Source organism: Delphinapterus leucas, chromosome 15 (assembly GCF_059928025.1).
Source record: "Delphinapterus leucas isolate spDelLeu-1000000601 "Yukka" chromosome 15, BTC_Dleu_Yukka2, whole genome shotgun sequence".
Taxonomy (NCBI): Eukaryota; Metazoa; Chordata; class Mammalia; order Artiodactyla; family Monodontidae; genus Delphinapterus; species Delphinapterus leucas.
The window spans coordinates 64,435,206-64,457,723 of record NC_143143.1 but is presented as its reverse complement, the minus strand read 5'-3'; the positions used below and the strand labels follow the sequence as shown (position 1 = coordinate 64,457,723).

Below are 22,518 nucleotides of genomic sequence, written 5' to 3'. Positions count from 1 at the left end.
ACAACGAAGAGTAGCCCCCGCTCCCTGCAACTAGAGAGAGCCCACACGCAGCAACGAAGACCCAAAGCAGCCAAAAATTAATCAATAGATAAATAAATAAAACAAATAAATTTATTAAAAAACAAAATAATAATAAAGTCTATCTAATACCAAAGCTTAAACTCTCTCAGCTACTCCATACTGGTATTCTACCTTGTTCTTTTACTTTGTTTTTGTTGTTCATTCCATGTCTTCTGATGGCTAAAAGATTACTAATATTATTCTCTTTCTTTCATGACCTAGAATCCAGCAAGCTAAAGGTACAGAAGGTAGAGCCCTGGAACAGCGTGCGTGTGACATTCAACATCCCCCGGGAAGCAGCGGAGCGGCTACGGATCCTGGCTCAGAGCAACAACCAGCAGCTTCGGGATCTGGGAATTCTCTCCGTTCAGATTGAAGGTGCATGTCTGGACCCAGATCATAGGAACAGTAGAATATAGCATGTGCTGCTTTGTCTGTTCCTCTCAAGTTGAATTCAGAATACCAAATAACTCATGTCACCTGTGCTTTACATTGCAGCACCTTAGGATAAAGAGGAATTGAGGCTCTGGTTGGGTCCTGACGCTTCAGCATCCACAGCCTCAGACTCCATTTCCTTGGCTGATGTTGGCTGTCATTCTGTCAGACTTTGATTTTACTGGTACCCTAACCAAGGACTGATTTGTCTTTTAAAGAATATCTAATTTCAGTTGCTTCCTTCCACCCAATAAGCCTTATTTAGTATTTATTTATCTAACAGAGACTAGGAGGCCCTGAACAATCCTTTTGTAGCAGTATTCATTTTTCAGATGTTTTTGACAGAATGATCTTTTAAAAATGAAAATATGGGGCTTCCCTGGTGGCGCAGTGGTTGAGACTCCACCTGCCGATGCAGGGGACACGGGTTTGTGCCCCGGTCTGGGAAGATCCCACATGCTGCGGAGCGGCTGGGCCCATGAGCCATGACCGCTGAGCCTGCGCATCTGGAGCCTGTGCTCCACAACGGGAGAGGCCGCAACAGTGAGAGGCCCGCGTACCATAAATAAATAAATAAATGAAAATGAAAATATGGAGTATACACACACAGCTTAAAACCCTGCTGTGGCTTGCTGTTATTCACAGAATAATGACCAAACTCCTTATCGTGACCTCAGGCTTTGCATGGTCTGACCTCTACCTTTCTCATCTAGCCTTATCTTTTACAACTCTCCTCCTTCTTCCTTGCTATCTATTCTAGCCTCCTCAGCTTTCTTTTAGGTTCCTTGAATATGCATTTCATCTTCCTGCCAGGAGTCCTTTGCATTGATGTCTTCTCTATATGGATATTGTTCCCTACCATTCATTCCCCTTTCCCTTAGTTATACCTACTCAGCCTTCAAGTATCAGCTTAAATCTTTTTTTTTTCCAGCTTAAATCTTGAGGAGGTGTTTTCTGAACTCCTTGACTAAGTCAGAGTCTTTTTTCATGTACTTTTACAAAAGTCTGGTTTTTTTCTCCCTCAGATCATTTTCTCACACTTTGATTAAAGCAGTTATTTGATGATTGTTTTGTTCCCCCATGGACTGCAAGCTCCAGTAGGGGCAGGGACCATACCTTGTTTCACTCATTGTTGAATTTTTGCTTGCCTGTACATGTCAAGTTCTTTAATAAACATTGTTGAATGAAAGCAAGGGAAGCACATATATAATAGTAACACTTTGCTTCAGCCCTCAGAATAAATGATAAATAAAATATGGTCTTTGTCATTATAAACTCAAAAGGAGCTCATGACCTTGATGAGGGAGACAAACCTGAGAGATGTAAGTACCAAGTATGGGGAAGCACAAAGGAGATTCTATCTTTTGGTGCCCAATGAACTAAAACCTTCTTTTCCCCTCCTGTGTTGATGTAAACAAGGTGGCAACCAGTGAGTGATTCCAGCCTTCTCTTGCCCTGGTGGGCCAAGCCCTCCTGACCCTGTGCTTGCATAGGACCTAAATGCTCCATTGAACCTCAGTAACCAAAAGGTCAACATATTGTATGTAGGAGTGAGACACATTTTATGCAGTTAAGATTGTAGGTTGCTGTGCCCCAGAAGGGGCGATATCAACAAACAGATTATTTAGAGAGATTATTCAGAGATATATAGATTGAGAAATGGGGTAAATTCCATAATTTGATAAACAAGGAAACAGTGACTTAAACAATAACCAGTTTGTTTCGAAAAATGTTGGATTGTCTAAAAGGATTCAGAAAAGTAAAATTAATTCACAGCAATGTATTGGATGTAGGATGAACTTTTTTTTTTTTCTTTTTGCGGTACACGGGCCTCTCACTGTTGTGGCCTCTCCCGTTACGGAGCACAGGCTCCAGACACGCAGGCTCAGTGGCCGTGGCTTACGGGGCCAGCCGCTCCGCAGCATGTGGGATCTTCCCGGACCAGGGCACGAACCCGCGTCCCCTGCATCGGCAGGCGGACTCCCAACCACTGCGCCACCAGGGAAGCCCTAGGATGAACTTTTGGGAAGAGTAGAAGTCAAATAACTATTGGTAATAACACTATATAGGCTGTTTATGCTTTATAAGCACATAAGCACATGTATTTTTTATAAGAAACATATAAGCAGTTTCTTAAAAACCCCAAACATTTTATAGTCTCTCTTACCTATTTACCTGAATTAAAAGGGCTTTGTGGTAGTGTTTTCCTCTGGAGAAAGGAAACACCAGTTTCTTCTCTTAATCATACCTACTTCCTACAGATTCTTAAAAGGGTAAGGTGCTGATTCCCCTTTATCGTTACAGCCATAAATTAAAATACAAGTACCAGCAAGGAAGCCAAATAGATAACATATATTACAAGAAATTATGAAATTTACATATGGCAGTGATTATCACATTACAGAAAAGAGTTCTTTAACTTTTAGGGTACACATATGTTCCCAGGTGATCTCCTTTTCTCTTTCCACACTCCCTGGGAATTCAGGCAGGAGTGAAAGTGGTGGCAATAGCTGTTGCTTTTGTGAAACTGGTGATGGGCTGATGCCTTCTAAGTTGTAAGAGAAGGTATTGCCACTGTCGTGGTGTCTGCTGCAGGGCTGGAGGGACAGGTTGTTCCTCCCAACAGACTGTTCTCCTTTGAAGAATACTCCCCGAACCCTTTTGAGTTTTGGCCAGGGAGTTGGGGAGATGTCTTTTTTGAGGACATTTTGTGACGACTCTGTAAATTCATTCTGATTTAAAGCAGGAGTCTGTGTCAAGGGCCAGAGAATAAATTTTTTTGGCTCTGTGGGCCAGAAGATCTCTGTCAAGACAACTCAGCTCTACAGTAGTAGTGCAAAAACAGCCATAGGCAATATGTAAATAAATGAATGTGCTGTGTTCCAATAACACTTATTTAAATAAACAGGCAGCAGGCTAGATTTGGCCCACAAGCCATAGTTTGCCAACCCCCATCAGCAAGTTGGAGAGCCAGTAGTGTTCTCTACGTGTGTTTCCTTGACAACAATTAGCTTACGCTTACGTGCAGGTGACAAATAGGAGAATAACAGTAGTATAGTGTGGAAATTGTGTTTCATTCATATGTGATTTTTTTTACCCCCTGGGCAAGGGGAGTTAGATTAGTAGCAATAGAAGGGTTAATTGTCCACAAGAAAAGCCATAAAGCCTTTAGATCTGTTGCTACATAGGTGGGAGTCCTTTCAGCTTTATTTCAGGAAAATTAAGAATGAGAAGTTACACTCAGGTACCTTCCCCAGAAGTATACCCTCAGCATTGCATGGCTCTCAGCTTGTGAAGTTTCAGTTTCTCCTGTGCCCACCTTAATGGTGGCTCCACTGGCTTAAAGGTCCACTGCATCTACATTATTTCCCACCTTTAACCAGTCATTTTCATTCTGCTGTTTTGGGGTATGTTGCCTACACCAAGTTTTGTTTTTATTAGCGCTCTGGTTACAAAGCCACATGGGTTTTGAGTTTGCCTCAACACTGTTTTTCCCATAAAACCTATTATTTTCAGTGTGAGATTTTTATAGACTGCGAGGTTTTCAAGGAATGCATTTATCATATAGAAAAATGCCTATGATTCTTTGTAAGGTTAAAATAAGATGACTATTCATCATATAGCCAGTAAATAGCTAATGAGTGCCTACTGTGTACCAGGCACTGTTCAGTGTTTAAAGGATATAATTAATAAGGTGGCCATATAATTTATCATCTAAATTAGGAAATTGAGAGTAAAGGGGGTTACTGTTAATAACTATTAATTAACTGTTAATAACTATAAGTGAATGAATAAGTAACTGTTGATACATGGGATGTGCTCTGAAGAAGTAACAAGATGCTCTGATAAGGGTGACCTCACCTTAGATAAGAAGATTGGAGAAGGCCTTTTGGGGCATGTGACACTTAAGATTACATTGAAAATTGAGAAGTTGGTTTATGTGAAGAGTGTGGAAGAACTGTTCTAGGCAGAGAGAACAACATGTGCAAAGGCCTTGAGGTGAGAAGTGCGTTTGTGTGCCTAAGAAAGTAAAAAAAATGCCACTGAGGCTGAATCCTTGTTATTGAAGGAGAAAGTAGTGTGAGTTGAGGTTAGAGAGATAAGGCAAGGACCACGTCTGGGCTGTCAATAGCAGCCACAAGCCATTTACATGATCTGATGTCCATTTCAAGAACAATACTCTTTCCACCTAGAATGTCTTAGCAAGTTTAGTGTATTAATAGTTCTTTCCCTTTAGTGGAAACCCTCAAGATCTGTATTCTCTTTTCTCTTTTCTTCCTGACTCCCATAGGCAACTTAGAACATCTTGTAGCCCCTGGTGATTGGTCACTTATTGGTAGTATATTTGTTCCCTATTACCAAGCTACCTGCCGGGTTAAAATACTTAATATTTTATCTATTTATCTAGCTGACCTAGATCAGTGACAAGACAGAGGAAACTGCTGTGCCCTCATTGGCTTCCTTCTTTATCATCTTGCTCTGTAAAACATTAAGTTAAGGAACAAGGTGAACGCATCCTTTCAAATTTTCAGCCACAGGCTAGCTATACTTTTATCTTCCCACAAGGTGGTGCTGTCTTCCAGAGTAAACAGTAGTCAAAGTTTGGGATTAAGCGCAAGGAGGCATCCCAAAACTTGTTTCAGAGACCTTTTTATCAAGTGAGATTTAAATTGCCTCTAACTTTAGAGTCTACTCAATTGGAACACTTTTAGTGACATTACCTACCAGGCTATTGTGAGGTTCAAATGAAATACAATTTTGTAAGCATTAAAAACCCTATACAAAATGTTGGTCTTTATCGTAAGATGTCTCAGAGGTAGATTAGTAGCAACCTGTCTACTCTTCATTGCATGAATTTCTCTGCTGCATATCTATTTATACTGCAGTCATTGAAAGGGAAATGATATTTTGCTTACAAATATCACAGTGTCCCCATGCCATCGTATGTTCTTTCTCCATTAAACCTACTCGTATTTCTAATTTCTGATCATAAATTCCCAAAACGTAATCTAGGATTTTGAGACTTTCTGAGAATATTTTCTTCCTACACACACACATTCAAGGTGAGTTGGTTGAAAATAAATATTCAGAGTTCCAAGCTCTCTGCTGATGCCATACATCATTAACGATTGTCCATCTGCTGTATTGTGAGAATTGGTTATGTTCTCCCTGTACTTCATGTAAGTGAACCTGCTCAGGTGAGGTTGAAGAAAGACCTGTATAGTATTGAACTCACCCTTTTTGTGGTGGTAAACTTACCGTACTTCTTCAAAAACACATAAAACTGGGCTTCCCTGGTGGCGCAGTGGTTGAGAGTCCGCCTGCCGATGCAGGGGACACGGGTTTGTACCCCGGTCTGGGAAGATCCCACGTGCCGCGCAGCAGCTGGGCCCGTGAGCCATGGCCACTGAGCCTGCGCGTCTGGAGCCTGTTGCTCCGCAACGGGAGAGGCCACAACAGTGAGAGGCCCGCGTACTGCAAAAAAAAAAAAAAAAACAAAAAAACATAAAACTAAAGCTTTCGCATATCTGTTTTTAAACGAAATTTGCATCTTATTCTGATGATTTCCTTTTTTAACCTACCTATCATTTTCAGGGGAAGGTGCTATCAACCTTGCTTTGGCTCAGAACCGAAGCCAAGATGTGAGAATGAATGGACCCATGGGAGCCGGAAATTCAGTTAGGATAGAGGCGGGATTTCCCATGGCCGGTGGTCCAGGTGAGATCTACTCAATCGTATGACATTTTACTAGTTTCCTTTTTTGGCTTTATTTGCTAGTGTATGATCATTTGGGTCCTGCAAGATAGGTGGGGGTTCCTGACACATTTCTGTTTATTGGTTCAGGAAAGCAAGACGTGAATCTATACTCTCAGGAGGCTAGAATCACAGAGCATGGAGCATATACAGTCTTTGTGATCTTTTGGGTTTATGCCTAAAGGTAGATGAGCCCTGAACCATGCAGCAAACATTGACTGAGTTTTCACTGTATGACAGGACCTATGCTAAGTGTTGAAAGTAGAACTGAATAAAACATCTTCTACCCTGAGGGTGTTTATAGCATAGTGTAGCTTTCCAACTCCCACCTTTCTCTGTGACTGAGAATCTGTGAGCTGAGAGTTCTTGCATGCTTATGTGTAATCTGCAGAAGTATGTAGAATATTGTGTTTTTATCTCTTTAGAATTTGAGAGAGTTATAAATTTTTTGCTAACTTTTTAGCAGCCCTGAAATTTCTTAGGGATTGAACTCAGTATTCTGTGAGTCACAGAATATTAGAATTGAGTTGGCTCTCTCATTTGAAGCTGAGGAACCTGTGGAGTTCACAGAAAGGCAGCAATTTGCCCTGGGTCAAGTAGCAGTGGGCTAATATCACAGCTCTAACTCCCCAGATCAGTGCTATTTTCACAACACTAGTGGCTTTCAAACTTTTTCTGCTGCAGGATCTTTTATTCAAATAAGCCAGAAAAGCACAGCTGCTATGGTTGAAGGAGAGTAAGTACCTGAAACTATACCCAATAATTCACCTCCCCATCTACCACAGTAGCTCTTGAAGAAATGCAGCAGAATAGAGAAGCTCAATTTATAAAGCCATTTTTCTGAACTGTAGCTGAAGACTTGGCCATATAGAATTGGAACTAGGTTTTTATCCTGGAACTGCCATTTAGTGTTTACCTCAAGCTAGTCAGTGTAACTCTCCAGGCAACAGTTTCTTCACCTATAAAATGAGATAGTAGTGCCTATAATCTTTTGAGCTCATGCTTAAAGATGGATGAGCCCTGAGCCATATAGCAAACATTTACTGAGTTCCTGGTATGTGTCAGGGCCTGTGTTGTTGGGCTGTTTTGGAGTACTATATAGTAAATGTAAAATAACCAACCTGGAACCTATAGTAGGGAGTTAAAAGATATAGTTCTCCATAGAAGTCTGAGCATTTGGTGTTAAGGCAGCTTGATGAGAGATTATAGGTGACGCTGTTGCCACTACTGAAGAACCAGGACCAGAAGAAGAGTGGGCAGAGTTTAGCCAAGTTGCATATAGTTAGTGAAAGAAAGACTAGACCTAGGATGAGACTCAGGAAATCTGGGTTCTGGTCTCAATTTCTGGCCAGATGTCTTAATATTTACTAGCCTTAGTTAGCTGTAAACATATTTAATTATGTCCTAGAAACAATGTTATACATCTCTTCCAGCCTTAAAACATTAGGACTCTTAAAACAATATCAACACCCTAGTTGCAAGCTCTCCTAGTATCTGGCAAATAGCAGGCATATTTACTAAGCATCTCTGAAAAGTGAGTGTAAATTTTAGTGATGTGTAGGTAGTTCATTATCAACATAGGAAACTTAGAAGCTTTAGGTTGAAATTAGGTTAGACTGGTATTTAATGAAGGACACTATGATAATATATACAGTATAAAGTTTCAGGAAAAATCAATTAGTAATGATCTGTAGTCACAGTAACATTTTAACCCCTAGGTGTCTTTCTTTACTGCCAAGCATTCTTTAAGAACGTTTTTTTTCTGTTGTCCATTGGGATAGTGGATGCAAACAAAATTTAACATTTGGTTAAACAGATAAATTTTTCAAGGGAAAGAGACCTTAACTAGCCTCTAAAACAATAATAAATAACTTTGGAATTGTGTATCTAGAATGTCTTACACTAAATTATTCTTAATGCCATTTTCTTCTCTTAGCATTGGCAACAGAAAGTTGACTGATAAGCAGGAGTCTTTAGTAATGAAAACCAAATCCGTAGCCTATTTTCTTTTCATAGCCTCATAGAATCCCAAGATTAGTGATTATACCATACTAGTCATTTAGTCATGTGTCACTATTGATGTTTTCAACTGATAATTCTTTCCTGTGGGGAGCTGTCCTATGCACTGTAGGATGTTCAGCAGCATCCCTGGCCTCCTATTAGGTGCCAGTAGCACCACCACCTTTTCCCCCCAGGATTTTCCAACCAAAACTGTCTCCAGACATTTCCAAACACCCCTTGGGGGACGAAATTGTCCCCAGTTGTGAATCATGGCTCTAGTCCAGATTCCCACATAGTGCTGGAATGTATTCTATAGTATCTCTACTAAGCATGTAGCCAGCATGCACTTAAACATTTCTGAGGATAGGTAGCTGATTGTAGACTAAAAAAACCTGTTTCTTCTTATCTCCTAAGAACTTTCTCACTGTCTAATTACCATCTTTGAAAAATGGGGTGGGGTTCCTCAGAAACAAATCCATTTTTTTATTAATTAATTTTTTATATACAGCAGGTTCTTATTAGTTATCTATTTTTTTTATACAGCAGGTTCATATTAGTCATCAGTTTTATACACATCAGTGTATACTTGTCAATCCCAATCTCCCAGTTCATCACACCTCCACCCCCACCCCCCTGCCACTTTCCCCCCTTGGTATCCATACGTTTGTTCTCTACATCTGTGTCTCAGTTTCTGCCCTGCAAACCGGTAGAAACAAATCCATTTTTAACAGGTAAACATTTACCTAATTGCCTTCTCCCAACTACAAAACACCTGAAAATGCTGGATGAAATATAACATTTAATGCACAGCTGAGCTTGTAAGACAGTAAGGGAAATCCCCAGGGCAAGAACGAAGTCAAAGAAGAAATTTGAATAGCAGTAAACAAATGAGGAGATGCTGCAGGGGCTAAGAAATTTGAGTTTTAATGGCCAAGAGGGATAAAATTTGAAGCCTTGCCTTGGGTCCACATAAAGTAGTTAGAATTAGGAATCCTTCATGAAGCCAGGATTTTCAGTAAAAGGTAGATTAGAAAATTTTCACTCTCTGGCACAAGGAGACAAATGCAAAACTTGTCTCTCTTGGTCTGGGCTCTAGCTGAGGAGTGGGAGAAAGGGTGGTTGTAGAATTGTCTTCTCTATCCTTATGTATGTTGGACATTTAATGTATTATTGAAATGACCCAGGTACAGCTAAGCTAAGTTATTAAGTGGTCCGAAAGTGGTAATAATCGTTGAAGCTCTCACCCCAAACCATTGCAGATTTCTCATAAAGCCTACTCCAAATTCATAAAATTTAAATTAGAGTCCCTCCCTCCAGAATTCTAGATAATAGGAATATCAGCATGTTTAAAATTATGAAAATTCTAAGAAGAGGACAAGGCGCTATCAAAACACAAAGTGAATTTGGGGGAAAAACAGAACTTATAGAAATTTAAAAATTATTGAAGTGAATGACTTATTCAGCAAATTAGACACAGCTGAATTGGAAGGTGAGTTTGAAGAAATTACCCAGAATACAGCAGACAATAAATTAAGAGATGGAAATATGAAAGAAGTCAAGAGAAGTGAAGGATAAGATGAAAAGTTGAATGTATATCTGAAAAGAGTTCCAAAAGAAGATAAAGAAATTGAGGAGGGACAATAGTGAAAGAGAGAATGGCTGAAATTTTTCCAGAATTGATGAAAGACATGAGTCCTCAGATTCAGAAGTCCAGTAATTCTGAGCCCTACAAATAAAAATAAATTCACATCTAGACACAAAATTGTAAAACTACAGAGCATGAAAAACAAAGAGAATGTTAAAAGCAACTCAGAATCAAAGACCAGTTATTTACAAAGGGAAGATTATCAGACCCACAGCTAATTTCTCAGTGGCAACATTGGAAGCCATGAAACATTAGAATAATATTTTCAAAGTGATGAGAAAATTATTAACAGCCCAGAATTTTAAACAAAGCTATAGTATCAAGAGTAGTATGAATTAAAGACCTTTTTAAAGAGACTAAGAGAATTTACCATTAACAGACCCTTGCTAATTGAACTGCCCAAGGATGTACTTCAGGAAGAAGAAAATTGAACCTAAGATGGAAGAAATAAGAGCTAAGAAGGAATGGTGAGCTAAATAATTGGTAAACATGGGGTAAATCTAAATAAGCGTTGACTTATTTAGTAATAATGATGATCATATATGGTCTTTTGACATTAGGTCAGATATGTCTGTTGACATTTTTAAAATAGCACTAAAATAATAGAATGTATAGCTTCTAAACTAGTAGTGGGGGGGTAGAAAGGAAGGGCATGATGAAAACAATACAATAAAATTCAGGAAAAGTAGGAAAACAGCATAGAAAAAGAAGGGTAAAAAGCAGTGGTATCATAAAATGATAAACCAGAATATACCAGTAATTAACAATAAATGCAAATGGATTATAAGCACTGATAAAAAGAAAGTGATTAATAGATTGAATAATAATCTCAGATTTAGTTATGTGCTCTTACAGGAATGATATAAAACATAAGGTCTCAGTTCATAGTTAAAAGGATAGAGAAAAATAGAGAAACCAGATGAATATTAACCAACAAAAAGGAGTATAACAATATTTTTATCAGATAAAAAGCATTACTGAGGATAAAAAGGACCACTGTATAATATAAAAGGAAGAATTCAGGAAGATAGCTAAACTTTTGTGTTCTTAATAACCTAGCCTCAAAATATGTGAGGCAAAAATGGTCAGAATTCATATAGATAGCAAATCCTAGGGGAGATTTTAACACACCTGGGTTAGTAATTGATGGATTGAGCAAAAACTAGTAAGGATAAAGAAAGCTTGAATAATATAATTAGAATAGTTTGATATAATGGATATATTCAGAAACCATACACTAAAAATTCAAGAATTCTTAATCTTTACAAGAGTAACATTTATATAAATTGACCATGTGTTATTCCCACATCAGGTTTCAGTAAATACCAAATATTGGTAACACACAGATCATTTTCTCTGACCACAGTGCAATTAAGTCAAGTCAGTGGCCAAAAACAAAGAAGCAGAAGAAGAAGAAAAGAAAAACTGACCAACTAAAATATCCCATATTTTTAGAAATTTTAAAATATGTTCTAAATACCCAATGATTTTTTAAAAAGCAATCATGATGGACATTAGAAAATATTTAGAAGGGAATAATGAGAATGGTACATATCAAAACTTGTGAGATGTAGACAGTACAGCATTTGGAAGAAAATTTGAGCCCTCAGATACTTATGTTAGAGCAGAACATCAAATGAAAATTAACAGGTCAAATGTCTGACTTAAGAATTGAGAAAAAGAACAGCAAAGTAATAATTTAGGAGGAAGGAAATAATAAAGGTAAGAGCAGAGATAAGTAAAGTATGAATTAAAAAACCCAGTGGAACAGAGCAGCAAAACCAAAGGATATTTCTTTGAAAAGACAACTAAAATTGATGATCCTGGTAAGACAAATAAAAAAGAAAGAGGCACAAGCAATGTCAAGAAAGAAAAGAAGCATACACTTTAAAGGGTGTATTTTATAGTATGTGAATTATATCTTAATTTTTAAAAATATTTGTTTATTTTCCTTATTATTTTTCGCTGTGTCGGGACTTAGTTGCGGCACACGGGATCCTTTTTTTTTTCCATTACAGCGCGCGGTCTGCTCAGGTTTCTCTTTAGTTGTGGCACGCAGGCTTCTCTCTAGTTGTGGCGTGCAGGCTCCAGAGCCTATGGGCTCTGTAGTTTGCCGCACATGGGCTCTCTCGTTGAGGCGTACAAGCTCAGTGGTTGTGGCACGCAGGCTTAGTTGCCCCGCAGCATGTGGAATCTTAGTTCCCCGACCAGGGATCGAACCCACATCCCCTGCATTGGAAGGCAGATTCTTTACCACTGGACCACCAGGGGAATCCCTTAATTTTAAAAAAGAATGGAAAGAAGAGTATTCCATGAATAACTTTATGCTAATAAATTTGAAAGCATTGGCAAAGAAACAGTTTTCTGGAAAATATAATTTAAAACTGACTTAATAAGGCATATCAAATGAAAAATCTATAACTACTTAAGAAATTGAAATAATCTGTCTCCCTATGAATCAATTAATATAACCACAGGCTCAGATGATTTTACAGGTGAGTTTTACTAAATATTTAAAAGACAGATACACATATTATTTCAGAGCAAAGAAAAAGAGGAAAGATGCTTTCCAGCTCATTTTGAAGTTGTTTTAATCTTGATACTAAAATTAAAGGACAGGAAGAGAGGATAATTATAGGCTATTTTCACTTACAAGCACAGACGCTAAATCCTAGAAAGTCTAATAGTATCAGAAATTAGAGGGACTTCCCTGGCGGTCCAGTGGTTAAGACTTCACCTTCCAGTGCAGGGGGTGTGGGTTCAGTCTCTGGTCGGGGAGCTAAGATCCCACTTGCCTCACGACCAAAAAACCAAAGCATAAAACAGAAGCAATATTGTAACAAATCCAATAAAGACTTTAAAAGTGGTCCACATCAAAAAAATCTTTAGGGACTTCCCTGGTGGCACAGTGGTTAAGAATCTGCCTTCCAGTGCAGGGGACACGGGTTCGACCCCTGGTCCAGGAAGATCCCACATGCCACGGAGCAACTGAGCCTGTGCACCACAACTACTGAAGCCCACGCACTTAGAGCCCATGATCCGCAACAAGAGAAGCCACTGCAATGAGAAACCTGTGCACTGCAATGAAGAGTAGCCCCTGCTCGCTGTAACTAGAGAAAGCCCGTGCACAGCAACGAAGACCCAAATCAGCCAAAAATAAATAAACAAATAAGTAAAATACTTGAAAAAAAATCTTCAAAAAATTTTTAAAAAATAAAAAGAAATTAGAAAGATGTGGAGCAAGAGGAGTTCTCAGACTGCTAGTAAGAGTATAAACTGGCGTAACCGCTTTTGAGTGCAGTTTACCAATATCTAGTAAAATTGAAGGTGCTTATACTTTAAAACCTAGCAATTTTAAGTATATAGTCTAAAGACACTCTTACATGTCTGTGGAATACAGGACAAATACATGACACTGCAAAGTTCTAAGGATGAAAAGTTAGTATTCATCAGCAGGAGAATGGATTTATCGGTTCCATAAAATGGGGCACTATTATAGCAGCCAAGATGGATGAATCTCAGAAAATAATATTAAGTGAAAAGGGAAACTGAAGAAGAATACATATAGAATGGTGTCACTTATACAAAGATTAAAAGCGTACAAAAAATGTAATGCAGTTTATGTATGTAGGAAAGGTAAACATGCATGGAACTGTTAACCCCAGATATAAGATAAGGAGGGAATGGAATGAGATTGGGAAGGAGGCGGCAGCTTCTGGTGTATCTGCATATATATCTGAAGGAGGCAGGGTAGAATGTGTAGATTTAAATAAGGTAGATGGTGGTATAAAAATTTTCCATACCTTCTTATATTTTTGAAATATTTCATTAAAAACAAACATTGTGCCAATGCCAGTACTCTATTCTAGGGATTTTTTTTTTCTCTAGGATTAATAAGGATGACCAGCCCTGCCACTGTTATGATACCCCAGGGTGGAAATGTGTCATCTTCCATGATGGCACCAGGCCCCAATTCAGAACTGCAGCCCAGGACTCCTCGCCCTGCTTCTCAGTCAGGTATTGACCTCCAATCTTTGAGAATTGAAGAGGCTGAACTCCCTGCACAGATCATTACAAAATTCACCTCTCTCTGATGCCAAATTCCTAACTGCGCAGCTTAAATGCTGTCTTCTATGTAAAATCTGCCCTAGTTTCTTAAAGCTGAAAGTCATCATTTCCTTCTCAGAATTTCTCATTATTCTTATCATTATTCTTATTCCTAAAAATCTATTCCTTGGCCTACTTAGTCCTGCCACTCCATGACCGAGAATTCTGTATTTGTTTTGTTTTTTTTATAGTTCCTCAGAATGTGCTTTGGAGAATACTCCACATTTTATGTTTGGCTCTTATATCCACTTAGAATCATAAGCTTTATCTAGACAAGATTCATCTTTCTGTCATCTCGGCAGTTGCTTTGCATTATAGCAAGTGCTCACAAATGTTTCATTGAATGATCCCAGAAGATTTTACTCTATATTTTCAGAATTGCCAAGACTGTAGGATTGCTGAAAGATCTAGGTTGCAGTAAGTTAATTATTGCTTTGTTGACTGTCTTTAAACAGATGCAATGGATCCACTCCTCTCTGGGCTCCATATACAGCAGCAAAGTCATCCCTCAGGATCTTTAGCTCCCCCGCACCACCCAATGCAGCCCGTCCCTGTGAACAGACAGTTAAACCCAGCTAATTTTCCCCAGCTGCAGCCGCAGCCGCAGCAACAGCCACAGCAGCAGCAGCTGCAGACAAGACCCCCACAGCAACATCAGCAGCAGCAGCCGCAGGGAATTCGACCCCAGTTTACTGCCCCAGCTCAGGTGCCTGTTCCTCCAGGCTGGAACCAGCTGCCTTCGGGAGCCCTTCAGCCTCCTCCAGCCCAGAGTTCTCTGGGCACAATGACTGCAAATCAAGGGTGGAAGAAGGCTCCCTTGCCTGGCCCAATGCAACAGCAACTCCAGGCAAGACCATCCTTAGCCACGGTACAGACACCTTCCCACCCTCCCCCTCCGTATCCCTTTGGCAGCCAGCAAGCTTCACAAGCCCATACAAACTTTCCTCAGATGAGCAACCCAGGCCAGTTCACAGCTCCTCAGATGAAGAGCTTGCAGGGAGGGCCCTCTAGGGTCCCAGCCCCCCTGCAGCAGCCCCACCTCACCAACAAGTCTCCTGCCTCCTCACCCTCCTCCTTCCAGCAGGGATCTCCTGCATCCTCCCCAACGGTTAACCAAACTCAGCAGCAGATGGGACCAAGGCCACCTCAAAATAACCCACTTCCCCAGGGATTTCAGCAGCCCGTCAGCTCTCCGGGTCGGAATCCTATGGTTCAACAGGGAAACGTGCCACCTAACTTCATGGTGATGCAGCAGCAACCACCAAATCAGGGGCCACAGAGTTTACATCCAGGCCTAGGAGGTGAGGAACACTGAAGCCATTTGTGTTGGTAAATTTACTAGAGATAGATCTTAGCAGAACTTCAATTTTTAGAGTTAATGGAGGGAGTGAAATAAGGATGTAATTATTTGGTTTTGTGGATATAGTGGTGACACTTGATAGGACTTAGTTAACTTGATACATTATGCAGCATCTTACTGGTTATGTTTAAGCTAGCCCTCTGGATAAAAATGCAGGTAAAATTCAATATAGAGATGTTCATTTTGTTTTTCAAAATATTTTTGCTTGATCTTCTACTAGTAAATTAAAACGTCCAGAAGAAACAGGATTTTATTAACAGCTTAAGCTACTCAGCTGTTGAAAACATTAAGATTATGCAATAGAGCAAAAATGAAAAGATAAGAATAGGGTTTTGCTGGGGAAAAGGCCCTTCTGATTTTCAATTTTGATAATCCTAGTTAGTAAAATAGCATGGTGTTTGTTAAATTTGATTAAAATATAAAGGGGAATAAGTTCAGAAATCATTGCCTTTTATAGTTTTATAATGCCAATGCCTGCTCCTTAGAGAGGGAATTCCACCAGTTATACCTAAAGGAGATTTATTTATTTATTTTGTAAGGTGCCTCTTGTATGAAGAAAAAGCAATGGAGCTTAATGTGTGAGAGGTAAAACGATTACAGTAAAACTTATCCATCTCCATGTTTATTATTTATTCTTATTAATCATTGATCTAGTGCACATGAATGTGCTTGGAGCTTTTCAGTAAAGTATAGAGAGTAATACCGTCATCTGATAAACATACCCCCCACCAAAAGACACCCATTGCCTACCCAGAAAAAAACCCTTGCATCTTTAGTGCAACATAGCAAAGGCATGTTCCCATGATTTCTGGTGAAATTAAGTTGCTCATCAGTCTTTTTTCACTCTCTTGTAATTACTTTTACTGACATGCAGGCGGTAATATTTGAATCCTAAGAAGTTTTTAGAAAGTGCAAGAATGTTTCGGCTCCAAACTTCACTGTTCTGGGCATCTAGCCTTGGATCAGTGGAAGCTGGGTAGTCCCTCCTGCAAATGTGATTACAGATTTAATTACAATGGAAGCATGCAAATGGGGACTTGTCACTGCTAAAGAAAGGACAAATGCATATTTGTCTACAGAGCGTTTTTCAGGACAATGAAAATTTGGCCCTTAAATAAATGGACTAATACAAAAAAATTTTAAGTGAGCTTAGGTCTTAATGCTTTTCATAGAGCAAGTGATGTGCTCACCTAGGTGATCTGGCCACATCCAGGCCTATGTTATAAACTATGAGTGGGTTCTGAGATTCTCCTTATTACAGATTTGTTTTCTGAAATTAAACCTTCCTATAAAAGAAAATATTACTTTAGTAAGATTGCATCAGAGTACGGTTTTTGGTACCATAGCTGTCAGTATTTCAGCAATCCTTTTGAGGGGAAGGTGTAATGATAAATTTAATATACCCTCACTTTGACGCTCCTGTGAATTGTTTCTGATCTCTCGTCTCTTCCAAAGAGACAAGCACAATATTGGGGAGAAATTTTCCACAAAGGAAATTATCATCCATTTCCCTCAATGGAAAAAAAAAAATCACCTGTGTATGCTTAATATCAGGACCCAGGTCTTTGTTTTATAGTAGTTCTTATCAGTTTGTGTGAATATGAGAGAATTTAGCATATTCCTTTGGTACCTGTGTTAAAGTATGTAAAGTTTTGGGGTCCGTTGTATTACAGAAAAGTGAGCCCTAAACCTTGCTGTGACGTGGCCTCAGATCACATTTAGGGAGCAGATTGCCATCTTTTCCTTGGCATGTTCTAAGTGTAAATTTTTTAGTATTTCTTTTTCATTTTGACAATGCTCATGTAAGAGATTGTGTTGATTTTTTTAACCATCTTTCCCAACCTTATTAAAGATCCTACCAGTGTGACAGAGAGAGCTAAGCCAGTGGAGACTTCATGCAGCTCATCCTTCCTTATTCATTCCACATCTAAGCAAGAGTATAAATTTGCTAGGTAACTGCCTTACTCGTTGTTTTCTATTAAGGAATGCCTAAACGCCTCCCACCTGGCTTCTCAGCAGGACAGGCCAATCCGAACTTTATGCAAGGTCAGGTGCCTTCGACCACAGCAACTACCCCTGGGAATTCAGGAGCCCCTCAGCTGCAAGCAAATCAAAATGTCCAGCATGCAGGTTTGTTTTCTGTGATTTATTCAGCCAGCATTTATTGAACATTGTGAGGTAGGTAGACAACAAGGATACACAGAGAAATAGAAACCCTGGTCCTTCCCTTTAGTTTCAGACCTATAAATAATTATTCTTTCAGGGCAATAACTGATATATTGAAATTAGGTAAAATGTCTGGAGAATCTAGAACCACCTAAAGAAAGGAGATAAAACTTGAGGTAGAGCTGGGGTCAGCATTTTTTTTTTCCTGAAAAGAACCAGATAGTAAATATTTTAGGCTTTGCAGGTTATATGTTCTCTGTTGCAACTACATACCTTTGCTGTTGTAGCACCAAAGTAGCCATAGACGATACATAAATGAATGACCATGGCAGTGTTCCATCCTGCCTGTCTGCTACTGCAAAACTATATTCCTGAACTCTGAATTCATGTTTATTTACAAACTGGCAATGGACCTGATTTGGCCCATGGACCATAGTTTGCTGACCGCTCAGTTAGTGAAAGGGCAAAAGGTGTTTCTGGCAAAGGAGATGATAGGTACAGAGGCATGGAGGCACATGGCATTTTGAACAACTGTGGCTTTTAAAATCTCTTTATAGTTCATGTTAACATTGTGTATGCTGAGTGTCTGAATTCTGTGGTGTTTGAAGACCAGGCTTTAATCATTACAGGTTAGGAGGACAAATAGTGTGGAGCAGAATGGCTAAAAAGTATTTGTAAGCAACATTGTATAAGCCCAGACTTCATGTTTCTGGTTGCTTTAAGGTGACACATGACTAACCCTCTTACCCTTTCTCATTCAGGAAATTTGGACTGAGGTAGCACAAATATTTTCTGAACTCCGATCCCCACTTGGAGTTAGTTCAGTTATGTGGTTCCAACATTAATTATAAATCACTAAGGAAGGAGAATAGTTTTAAACTTAAAAAAAAAAACCAAAACCTCTTGAAAGCTTAGAGAAGGGTAGGGCAAATTGCATGACTTCCCCTATCTGCTAATGCAAAACTATAATTCCTGAGCTATGTGATTCATGTTTTCTATAGGAAGTTTTAAAACGGTGATAAAATCATTCATAATTCCTCCACATAAGCACAACTATTTTATTGATATATTTTTATATGGTGCCTTCCTCCCACATGCACATATTGTTTTGATTTCTCTGTTTATCCCATCTAAGAGAGCTCTACTCTCGTCTGTCGTTTTCTCTTCTCCTACCCTACATTATTTCTCTTGTTAGCTTTTACTTCTTCCTGTGAAAATACTTTGTTATTTTACTCTTGCCAACTAGACTCTAAGGGGTCAGGGATTTGATCTATCTTGTTTATTGATGTTACCTCAGTACCAAAAATGCCTTGTACATATTAGGTACTCAATAGATAATTGTTGATTGGATGAATATACACTGGTATATTAGTGTATATTGTATATACAGTGGTCATGGAATTCAATTTAAGGCCAGTTTAGAAAATCTTCCTTAGGATTCAGGAAAAATCTGGATTGTATTAACAGTGGATAGTTTGTCCCCTGTCTCCTGGCTGGAGCATGGACTGAGCTCATAACTTCATTGTGGCTACCACTTTTTAGTCTCCATTTAAAAATGAAAAAAAAGGGGGGGGATAAAATAAGCTAGAAGGTTATTCTGCAAAAAGGGAGAGATAATATAAGCAGTTATAGGAAAGTCCCAAAGACCCAACAATAAGTAAACACTGCAGCAAGCCAAGCAGTGTTCTTTGTCTGAATTAGAAATAATTTAGAAGAATAAAACATGTCCCATGTGGTCCACCAGGGACTGCCACAGGGGAGGGTCACTGAAGTTTTAACATCTTTTGTTGACTGTCCTCTGTCTGCAGCTTCTGAATTGTCTTTTAGTTCCACCAGAGGTTCAGCTTCCAGATCAAGATTAAATAATTTTTACCACATTGGGGCAGAGGAGACCTGTCTTTAAGAAGTATTAGCTGTTCTTTTCTTTACAGTGTAACATCCAGATGTCAGTCCAGATATCACATGCATAACCTTTGAAAGTCATTATTAGTTTTCCAAGGAGCATTTTTAAATGTCTTCTCAACTTTGCTGAGGTTTTCTTAAGTGGCAACATCACATTTTTTGCTTCCTGACTCATCTAAAGCAGAGCTTATTTCACTAGCCTACAGTGCTTTTCATAAATTTTCTTCATTTTAAGGTAGCTGCACATCATTTTTAAATAATGAGATGCTGCCTTTCTCTTTGTTTAATCTAAGAGAAAATAAACTTTATTGATCTTCAAAATGTTATCTTTAAGTTACCAAATAGGAGTAAAGAAACGGTTTCTCCTTCTCTATTGTATGGTCACTGAGAATATATGCACCAGTCACATATCCATACTATGGAAAACTCAAAGAAGTATGTTAAGCACAGCACATTTGTTTATGTTGGTCAGTGGATATGGGTGAGTTGTGTTTTTCTAATTAAGGTAATTTGAGAATCTTAATACCAGCAAGATAATAGTATTACTTTCTGAAACTGTGCCTTTTTTTTTTTTTTAAGGTGGTCAAGGAGCTGGTCCTCCTCAAAACCAGATGCAGGTGTCCCACGGGCCACCAAATATGATGCAGCCCAGCCTCATGGGAATTCATGGCAACATGAACAACCAACAGGCTGGTAGTTCTGGGGTTCCTCAGGTGAACCTGGGCAACATGCAAGGCCAGCCCCAGCAGGGCCCACCATCTCAGCTGATGAGCATGCACCAGCAGATCGTGCCCTCCCAGGGCCAGATGGTCCAGCAACAAGGAACCTTGAACCCTCAGAACCCTATGATCCTTTCAAGGGCCCAGCTTATGCCACAGGGTCAGATGATGGTGAATCCTCAGAACCAAAATCTTGGGCCCTCGCCCCAGAGGATGACCCCACCCAAGCAGATGCTTCCCCAGCAGGGCCCACAAATGATGGCACCACATAACCAGATGATGGGGCCTCAGGGGCAAGTTTTGCTTCAACAGAACCCAATGATAGAGCAGATTATGACCAATCAGATGCAGGGGAATAAGCAACAGTTTAACACTCAGAACCAATCTAATGTCATGTCGGGACCAGCACAGATAATGAGGGGACCAACTCCAAACATGCAAGGAAACATGGTGCAGTTTACGGGACAGATGTCAGGACAGATGCTGCCTCAGCAAGGGCCCGTGAACAACAGTCCATCTCAGGTTATGGGGATTCAGGGGCAGGTCTTGAGGCCACCAGGGCCCAGCCCACATATGGCGCAGCCGCATGGCGATCCTGCTACTACAGCAAATAACGATGTCAGCTTGTCTCAGATGATGCCTGATGTTAGCATGCAACAAAGCAACATGGTCCCCCCCCACGTGCAGGCCATGCAGGGAAACAGTGCCTCGGGAAACCACTTCTCAGGCCATGGGATGCCTTTCAATGCACCTTTCAGTGGAGCACCCAATGGAAATCAGATGTCCTGTGGTCAGAATCCAGGCTTCCCGGTCAATAAGGATGTCACGCTAACAAGCCCATTGTTGGTCAACTTATTGCAGAGTGATATCTCTGCAGGCCATTTTGGGGTAAACAATAAGCAAAATAATACCAACGCAAATAAACCGAAGAAGAAGAAACCCCCTCGGAAGAAGAAAAATAGTCAGCAGGATCTAAAGTAGGTTGTGATAGTTTTGCCTAAAATCTTATTCATTTATTTCTATGTGAACAACTTTTTTTGATGGAAAATTTTAAACATGTATAAAATAAGAATAGTATAATGAAATTATCCCTGCTTCAAATTATCAACTCATAATCCATCTTGCCTTCATCCATGCTCTCCCCATTATCCTCTTGGTTATTTTAAAGCAAGTTCACTTTAAATATTTCCGTATGTACCTCTGAAAGATAAGGACAGGTTTTTGTCTTTGTTTTGTGTTTTTTATGACCACACGATACCATTAGCACACCTGGAAAAACTAATACTTCCTTCATATTCTCACATTTCCAGACAGTGTCCACATTTCCCTTGATTATCTCAAATTAATTTTTTTTTACAGTTTGTTCAAATAAGGAGCCAAACAAGGTTCATACGTTGCAGTCAACTGATATATGTCTCTTAGGTCTGTAGTCTCCGGAGGGTTGTGGCATTCAGAGCCTGAAAGGTAGCCAGTGCTGCCACACTGCAACTCCACAAAGCATGTCAGGTTTATAATGACTGTTGGGGAACCAGAAAGGCTGTATGTGTTTTGGAAATGAAAACCGTTTATGGAGACCCCCTTCTGTCTCTCAAATAGAAATGATTTTTTGTACAGGTGCCTTTCCTTTAAAGGCTCTTTATCAGCAGCAGCAGCTTAAAATCTCATGCTAAGATGATTGGACCTTTTAAATCAGTTACCCTTTTGGTAAAGGTGAGTTCTTTTGCAAGATTATAGCAGGAAGGGCAATTAATTTATATTACATTTCCTGAAGCTAAGCATTAATTTACGTTATATTTTTTGCCTTGATAAAATGTTTCCAAAGGGAATATTGATTAAACTGGATTTTCTGCCTTTAATTATAAAACTGAAATTCAGAGACACTTATTGCCAGAAAATAGTGACTGAGGAGTGTAAAACAGGTTAATTCAAATAAATTGCTAGAACTATAGAAGAGAGTAGGGGAGCTTTAAGTTAAGGAAACAGAAATGTTCAAAATAAAACCAACTGCCTTTCTCTCAGCCTTCTCACAATATTTCTTTGGTTGTACTCTAATATTATATCATACTCACTTTTTTCTTGAATCTTATAAATCAAAATTCAATAATTGTATATTAACAACCTATATTTTTCTTGAATTCAGAATTAATAACCCGTTTGGTTATCTGATTTTTCCAATAGCTCTAAGTTAAATTCTTTACTACTATCGACCTGTGTGGGAATAACATTTCTGTGGCAATATTTATTCCTCCCAGTAATCTAGGAGTAAAATTGCAAGGTTCTTCAGTTGCCATTTGTATGGATTTTTGCTGTCTGCACCAGCACTTAGGGAGATTGCTTACTTGTTGGGGCTACAGATTGTGAAAAGGGCC

General features: G+C 39.3%; 1 protein-coding gene across 19 annotated transcripts in view; it reads left to right on the top strand.

Moving 5' to 3' along the window:
- The window catches only part of NCOA6 (nuclear receptor coactivator 6), a 98,065-nt gene that overhangs the window by 49,358 nt on the left and 26,189 nt on the right, over window positions 1–22,518 (top strand). For 12 of the 19 annotated variants that reach the window (XM_089896765.1, XM_089896768.1, XM_022592611.2 and 9 more), the window contains 6 exons: window positions 283–438; window positions 6,091–6,213; window positions 13,784–13,912; window positions 14,458–15,303; window positions 17,346–17,492; window positions 20,010–21,126. In XM_089896765.1, coding sequence (XP_089752891.1) covers window positions 283–438; window positions 6,091–6,213; window positions 13,784–13,912; window positions 14,458–15,303; window positions 17,346–17,492; window positions 20,010–21,126 — 2,518 coding nt within the window. Of the gene's footprint in view, window positions 1–282; window positions 439–6,090; window positions 6,214–10,274; window positions 10,363–13,783; window positions 13,913–14,457; window positions 15,304–17,345; window positions 17,493–20,009; window positions 21,127–22,518 lie in introns of those variants that run through there. The other 7 variants (XM_022592613.2, XM_022592612.2, XM_022592614.3 and 4 more) reach the window with 7 other exon arrangements.